The sequence below is a fragment of the Falco rusticolus genome, chromosome 1 (assembly GCF_015220075.1).
Source record: "Falco rusticolus isolate bFalRus1 chromosome 1, bFalRus1.pri, whole genome shotgun sequence".
Taxonomy (NCBI): Eukaryota; Metazoa; Chordata; class Aves; order Falconiformes; family Falconidae; genus Falco; species Falco rusticolus.
Window position 1 is genome coordinate 113,765,384 of NC_051187.1, and position 8,362 is coordinate 113,773,745.

Below are 8,362 nucleotides of genomic sequence, written 5' to 3' on the forward strand. Positions count from 1 at the left end.
CATCTTCAGTTGGCACACAAAACACCACAACTTCCATCTATAATCAACAAAAACATTATGTTAGTCGTGCTCCTGAATTCATGGGTTAAGGTTTACTAACGCGGGTTTAAAAATATCAAAAGTCAAAATACTGGTTCTTGAACAGTGCGTAGCAGAAGGGAAGGAACAGGCTTCCTACTAGAAGGAAACGTTTCTGCACAAACACCAATGCCTACAAGGTCTTCAGCAACTCCTGGATGAGCACAAGCACAGTCAAGATCAGAATATGAAAATGTCACATAACATTACTTGATTACACTCATTGGTCTTGAGTTAGCTTGACCCAGCTCTACAGGGACAGCACTGAATGATGTCAAAGAAGTTTATCGTGGCTTCTTTCCTTTTCTGTAAACCAAATGTCTTCTTAAATTTGCTCACTATGCTGATGCAGGATCACACAAAAAGCTTTAACCCAAACAGGTGCCTTCCAGAAAAAGGGCTTTTGTTAGGCACTCCAGCTTTTCCCAGATGACAACTATTCTACTGAATAAAACATTTCTTAACACAATTACATATCTTAGCACATTTAAGTATTACTCAAGATAGAAGAAGCACCTATGTGATTAGTGCCAAATTGCAACTGCCAAACCCCAGTAAAATGTTCGACTTCTATTACTTTTGTACCTATACCATCTGAGCCTGTAGTTCAAACAACAATAACTAGCTTAGTAGTCTGACACTTTTTTAGTTGCTGTCTACAACTGAGAACATCAGAATAAGTAAGAGGATGCTGTATGTAGCCTTGTCTGAATTATATCAGTGCCCTTTACGACCTGGGAAGATCAAGCCTATTTTAATTTTTAAACTCTTTGGTTTTAGATTAATACACGCACAATGAATAGTAGCAGTCAAATAACCAAGGATTTTTAGTAATAGTTACATCAAAATTAAGGTTTCCTAATTTACTTTCAAAATACTCTTATGAAGTCCCACAAGTACAGGGAAGCCTATCAGATACAGCAAAATCTGAACCAACTTACCCCCAAAAGCATCTTCTCCTTTCCCAACACAGTTTATACATGATGTTTTTGATAAAGTTTTACCTTTCATCAAATAAAACATATTTCACTAAGCGGAACATGTTAGAATACTGAGAATTATTATATTACAGCAGCAGACTTTCTACAAACCAGTTCCATAAACTAACCATCAACACTAAAATCCTGATTTCAAGCCCATCCAGTTGTCGTACTGAGCCCTAGCCACACCACAGATGAGCGCCTAGGAGTTCTAGGAGAGAAGTTAGAAGACTTACTCCCATTCCCTCAAGCTTTTCTCCCTTGCTTTACCAAGGACAGCTGTATTTAAGTAGCTGGTAGTTTCTCAGCATAATGGCAGTAAAAAAAATCCTCTATGCAGCTACCACAAAGAATCAGCTATTTTAACTGGCACGTGCACACCAGAACTGTAGCTTAGCAGAAAACCACGAAGCCAAGGCTTACTATCACTTTTTAAGGGACAGATGGGGAGAAAGGGTCTTTCCAATGACATTTTTAAAAATAAGGGGACCAGAGCAGAAAAAGTACAGTAGGTTAAGGTCAGGGCATAAAGTTTTGAGAAACTGACAGCAAAAGAACAAGCGAGGAAATAGAACACAGAGTAACAGAAGCTGTCAAATTTAGCAGTCCTCCATCCCTATGCACAAACAAGTTCTTTCATGTACTCACACAACCACAGCACAGGCTGTAGAGACCTGTGCTGGACTTAGCCCCAGCTCCCTTCCCCTTCTCCTCTACTAAATAGTCTTGGACCTCCAGCTGACATCAAAAGTTACTTGTATTTTCCCCAGAGATCCGCTGCTGGAAACGACCGGTCTATTCCAGCAAACAAACTGTTCTGAATACCAGCTGCAGGGAACCAACAACAGGTGCCAATGGTTACCAGAAAGTTACTTCCATACCAAAACCACACGAACAAAACATGAAAATAGAACTCCTTTTAAAGTGGGGGAAAAAAGACATAGATGACAATAAGGCATATATTCAAGGAAATCTGATTTTTCCACCTGCAGGACAGGGTTTGTTGGCTTTTTTTCTTTTTTTAGCCTCAAACTGACTGTAAGCTAGCTTTAATACCGTGTCCAACTGTTTCAAACTAAAAATTTAAGTCCCTGTGAAACATATGTCTATGTACTAGCTTCAAAGTGCTCCTTTTCACCCTTCCTAAGAACTGAAACCATATTTAACTGCAATTTCAGACTTTTTATCTCCCTTCCCAGATGGTAACCTGGGTCTGCCCCAACACTTGCATGCAAAAACTAATAGAGCATGAAGTTACAATTTTCCATATATATATATGTGAAAAGCATGTGTTGCAGAAAAGCAGTTTCCTATTGAAATCACTTTCCGATCTTTTTGTCTAGTGCAGCCTCTTGAAATATCACCAGTATAAAATATGGCTTTGAAAAACACAGCTCTTCTGTGCCTTCACCTCAGCATAAAATTACACAGGACATAAGCCAACACTTCAATAAGTGCAGTCGGTTAAAGGTCATCATCTTAAGTACATCAGCTTTCCGTTTGCTTGAAGATGGCAATCGTGATGTCAAAGTCACTTTTAGGTCTTCGAAGTCAACGTGAATCTTCAGCCTACAACTGATCAGGCACTACAGACAAGCGGGACGAATTTTACTTTTATGTCCTATAAACTGTGCCTTTCTTTTATACAAGCAGAAAACAGCCTGAAAGTGCACGAGATTTAGGCTTCCAACCTTGTGGCCTCCAGTGTATGAAGATGCTAAACCAAGCCATCCTCCTATAAGTTTGCTGTACTATCATTCCGATACGTGCCTCCTCAGCAAGCAGATGCCCCTTCGAAATGAAAATTAAGGAATTACTTCTTTAGGACAGGGAACAACTTGACCAACACTGTAGTCAGGTTTTTCCTCGCACAGGTTCTGACACTATCGCAACATGGAAATGGAGCTATAAATATACCGAAAGGGCAGCATATTTAGGGGCTGATTTATGGTATCGATTTAGGAGGGAAAACTTGCGTACAACTCTGTGCAGTAACAGCGTAACTACACTTGATTTAGACTGGAGCAGGAAATTTATTTAAACTTTAAAAACACTGATACTGCTCTTAATTCCTACACATTGGTAAAGCGTCATCCTGTGACTATACATATACACGTGGAGGATTGGCCAAAAATACAGTCTGTGTCCAATTTGGCAGGGAAGCACAGCCCTGCTATGACCCATCAGGACGTTCTCTTTGCAAGTCTGATCCTGTGCCCTTTGCACGAACAGGATTTTTGCCATTGGGAACCAGAGCATGGGCTATCCCAAATATTATTTTTTAATTTCAAAAGTGTCTCATTTCACCAATTTCCTGGCATTTTTTTTTTAAAAAAGTCATCCGTAACAGCAACAGTTCTTCAAGAAGCAGTCGTTAATTGCTAACAGATGAAAATAACACGGTCACATTAAGATCCACATTCAGATTCTAAGATGAATCTGAAGGTGTAGCTGCTTAAAAAAAACCCAACAGACAAACAAAACACATTGATAACTGGAAAGGCCGTTTCTATTTAAATACCACTTCACTGGCTAAACGAAGGGTAAAAAAAAAAAAAGGGGGGGGGGGGGAAAGCAGGCCCAACATTTTGTACCAATTACCCAGATGCCGCGAAGCGAGCCGGGTGCCAACGGGAAAGGGCTCGGCACGGACGACTCCTGGCATCACCCACTCCCCCTACGTGACTTGACAGCGTCCCCGGGCGCCCCGGGAGCGCGGCCGCGCACGGCACCGCGGCTGCCCTCTTACGGAATCTGCCCCCTCAGCAAACGCGCTCCATTTTCCTGCGAGCTCAGTGTCAGCTCCGCTACAGCCTCTGCTGAACGTATTTACTTCTCAGCAACAGTAGGCTGAACTCCCAAGTCAGAAAAAGAGGCACTTTTTCCTCACAACTCCCTCCTCCACCCCGCCACCCCCCCCTCTTCCCCGATGCCGAGGGCTCCGGTCCCAAGGGCAAAGCCCCCCCGGCCCCCGCAGGGAGGGCTCCCGGGGCATCCCCGGCTCCCGCCGGCTCCGCGCCAGCGGCCCCCGCCGCTCTCCCGCCGGCAGCGGCTTTCGGCCCGCTGCACCCAGCCGAGCGGCGCCCCCCCGCCCTCCCCTCCGACCAGGGAGCAGCACCGGGGCAGCAAGTGTTTACGTTTAAAAATACATATATACCGAGCCCGGATCCAAAGGGAAGACGGAAAAACTCCGCCCCCCTCCCTCTCCCGACTACCTCGGAAAGGCGATAAAAGCAGGGGAGAAGCGTCTGACCGCTCCGCGCCCCTTTTGTAAGGGGAGGGAGGGGGGAGAAACAAGGAAAACACAGGGTGGGGAAGCCCCGCGGGACGCAGCGGGCGGCGGTCCCGGCCGACGCAGGCAGGCGGCCGGGGGGAGCTGCTCGTCCGCGGCGGGGCCCGGCCGGGAGGGACCGCGCGGGGAGGCCGGGCCGGGCGGCAGCGGGGAGCCCCGCCGGGGGAAGAGGCGGGGAAGGGAAGGGGAGCGCGGGTGGGAGAGGGCACTCACGTAGCGTTTCAACTTCTTCTCCGGTGGGGACTTTCGGAGCCAGCCCGAGCAGACCACCTCCCCGCCGCTCATGGCTGGGCCGCCTGCCCGCCGGGGCAGTCCTCCTCCTCCTCCGGCAACAGCGGCGCCCGGGCCGGGCCGAGGGAGCCCCGAGACGAGGCGGCAGCACCGCGCCCGCTCCGGCCTCCCGGGTCTGCGGGGCGAGGGGAGGGACGGGGGAGCGGTGTGTGTGTGTCTGTCTCTCACGCACAACAACCAGCCGGAGCGCAGCGGCGAGCGGGACTGAGGCGAGAGGGTCCCCCCGTCCTCCTCCTCGCCGCCGCCGAGTCACACGAACATCGGGAGAGACGACAGGGGCGGCCGCCGCCCCGCCGCAACTTCGGCTCCGGCGTCCCAGGGCAGGATCCAGCCACCGCCCCGCGTCGGTGGCACCGCCCCCCGCGCCGCCGGGACCCTCCCGCCGGGGAAGGGCCGCGGGGGGCTTCCCCTCCCCTCGCCCCGCCGCCGGGCCGAGCTCAGCGCCGGCCGCCGCGGCTCCCCCGGGCTCTCGCTCCTTCCCCTTCCCCTTCTTCCTCCTCCCCCTGCGCCGGGAGGAGGGGATCGGGCAGCGCTCCTGCCTCCTTCGCCTCCAGGGGGGAGCGGCGGGGCGGGGGGCGGCCGCAGCTGGGTCTAGCCCCGGGGCTGGGGCCGGGTCCTCTCCCTCCCGGCGAGCGTGGGAGGGGTTTACCCCAGCATTCACGGCGTCGTGTCCGCGCCCCCAGCCCACTTCTCCCCCGAGCGCCGGCCGCCGCGGAGCAGCCCAACGGCGGCACCTCGCCTGGCCCAGCGCCGGCCCCCGCGCCAGCCCGAGCGGAGCAGCCACGGCGCGGCAGCGGGTCCCCCCGAAACTCCGCCGGAGCCTTTTCAAACAACAAGGGCCGGGAGGGAGAGGGGAGGGGGCGGCGCCTGGCGGAGGGATCCTGGGAGCTGTAGTCGGCGGGCGGCAGCGGCCGGCGGGCACTGCGGCGGCGCGGGGGGGCCGGGGCCGGGGCCGGGGCCGGCGGGCGGAAGGGAAGGGGCCGAGGGACGGACCCCGGCCCGCCGCCCCAGGGGCGCGGGGGGGGGAGGGGCGCTTCGCTTCGCTTCGGTGCCGTAGGACGGCAGGGCTGCGAGGCGGGGGGACCGAGGTAATGACCAGTATGAAATTCGCGGCTGAAATAGTGATTCTTCGAAACCCACCGCCAAGCCTTCGGTAGAAGTGGGGGGCACCAAAAAACAACCCGGAAAGACCTACAAGAGCTGCATTAAAAACAACTCGGCAAAAGTAAACTCCTCTTAGGAAAAAAAAAAAAAAAAAAAAAAGAAGTTCCAGCGCTGGGGCGTGAGCGCGGCGAGGCGCAGGGCGGCCGCGGCCCTGCCCGCGGGCGGGGGGCGGGGGGCGCCGGCGCTGCTGCCCTGGGCGCGGAGCCGCGGCGAGGGGCCGGCCTGTGGCAGCCGGGGTGGATTCGGTAGGGTGACCTCCCTGCAACAGCGAGCGCCCACCCGCATGGGTGCACCCCACGCTGCAGATCCCCCCCCCCCGCAAAAAAAAAAAAAAGTTTCGACTGCTTGTGCCTGCTCACCGACCTGCGGCATTGGCGACAGCAGGGAGTGTGGTGCTGCCAGGCTGCCCCCGGCAAACAGCCGCACACCCGGGGCCGGGCGGCGGGCACACACCGAGCGGGCCCCACCGGCTGCACCTCCCGGGGCCCCCCCGCCGCCGTTCCCCGGGGCTGGACGCGGGGCCGGTGCCTTTGCTCCCCCCCCCCTTCCCCCATGTTCCCTCCTGGCTGAGGGCCGGGCGCTGAGCTCCGCGGCAGGGCTTGCTGCTCCGTCCGCGTACAGATAGATAAATACCCCCAAAAATAAACAAAACAAGAACGGCGACAGGGCCACCCTAAACACTATTCAATTAAAAGGGAAAGACCAAAGTCATGCAGCATCTCTGCTGCTGGTGCTTTCTGTCTCTTCCACTCTGCCAGAAAAGATCCCCATATATATATATAAATATATATATATATATATACACACACACACATATACATATATACAGATTATTTAACTGCAGCCTTTTGGCATGGGACCGCTGTGGTGGTTGTTAGCCCTCTTGCTCTTCCACCGCAGCGAAATAGTCCCCCTAGTGTGCCGTTGAAGGGAGCACTGCGATGCTGCCGTTCCTCAAGGTGTGTGGCATTTAAAGAGTTACCAAGCAGCAGCCGTAGCGGTTGAACAGGGGCACTTGCAGAAAAAAAAGGAAAAATAAAGGGGAAAGCCTAGACACATGGAAGTCAGGGCATCAATTTCACCATAAATCACAATAATGATGACAGGTGAAGCACTAAAGGATCATCAAAGAAGAACATATTTTGCCAAAAACACTTGAGAAAAGATAAATGGTTAATGTTGGCCTTTGTCAATATTAAAAGTGCACAAATCCAAGCCTCCAAACCATCCCCATGTACGTTTCTGCATGATATCCTCAAAGGTCCCTCAGTGGGGCTACTGGAAAGAGTGAAAACGCGATTTGATGCGTGCAGTTGCTGAGCATGAGCTCAAATAGTACTGCTAGGTTTAGAGTTCAAGCTGGGTTTCAGTAGAGCTTTTCTGTTTAAACCACTAATGCTGTTGTTTAAGAATCTCAACATTTGAGATTATCCATCTGTCAGATAAGACCACAGTATTTTCCATTTTCCTTTAGAAACCTGGAGACAACTCACTATCGTCAGAGCAAGAACATGTAGAATCAGTGTGAACTTACTGAAAATGCCATTGGCACTGTAGCATGATCCAATGGTTCATTTAAAACCCATTAATTAACCCCTGTCTTGAGCGCTAACCTAAGAAAGCCAGCGTCTTCTAGCTGAAGCAGACTTTTTGGAGGCAATGACCAAACAAGCTATCTGGTCCAAAGACACAGAACTGTCCCTGAGGTCAAATTTCAAAACATTACATTTGTATTTTAAAACATGCTGAAACCGGTGTTAGCCTGGAGTCCAGCATTAATTTTCATATACTTGTCATATATTCATTTCTCAATTCATTTTCTAGGAAATAGCTATCCAGAGACAAATTGTGTGTGTGGGTTTCATCGCTGCCACATAACAATAAATCATAGGTTAGGGGAAAGGAGTTAACGTCAAGGATAGTGCTAAATATAAAGAAATAAAAACTGCCTGTTAGACCATACGATGTTGTTGAGCCTAATCACAAGCCCCAATACTGGACATAAAAATGATTTATTGGATTGCTGAATTAAAGAAAATATAATACAGCCAAGAAACATTTCCAGATGACTGGTTAAGATTTGATGTCTGGTGGGCTGCTCCCTTTCTAGTCATGGCGGTGGATCTCCCCTGCTGTTCTCCACCATCTGAGCTACCCATTCACAGTTCCACTGGTCATGAAATGCATAAACAGCGCGATATTTAGGTCTGACCCTTAATGACTGCATATTTACAGCTGTGAAACTATCTGTGAAGAGAGGTTAGTGGGCACAAATAAAATCTCCATGTAGAAAAATCCTTACACTCAGCTAAACGAGGCTAGGGCATCATTTCCTGAAATGAGGAGGAGAGTCACTAAGACCCCTGTCAAGAACAAATGTTTCAACCAGCTCGCCTGCTAATGTTTGGTTCTGAAAGTTTTTAAACATCATTAAGCGTGCTCCATTTTGAAATTCTGCAATGTGGCTTGTGCTTGGAAGTGCCAAACACCCCCCAGGGGGTAGTCACTGCTTGCGGGATTGCTGTAACCCCGCATCAGGACATGGCCACCCTCTCCC

General features: G+C 51.0%; 1 protein-coding gene across 5 annotated transcripts in view; it reads right to left on the bottom strand.

Moving 5' to 3' along the window:
- The window catches only part of GAB1 (GRB2 associated binding protein 1), a 101,494-nt gene extending 96,420 nt beyond the window's left edge, over positions 1-5,074 (bottom strand). For 3 of the 5 annotated variants that reach the window (XM_037396940.1, XM_037396965.1, XM_037396929.1), the window contains exon 1: positions 4,564-5,074. In XM_037396940.1, the coding sequence (XP_037252837.1) occupies positions 4,564-4,635 (72 nt within the window). In that variant the 5' untranslated portion in view covers positions 4,636-5,074. The remainder of the gene's footprint in view (positions 1-4,563) is intronic. The other 2 variants (XM_037396959.1, XM_037396949.1) reach the window with 1 other exon arrangement.
- Positions 5,075-8,362: the final 3,288 nt, after the last annotated feature.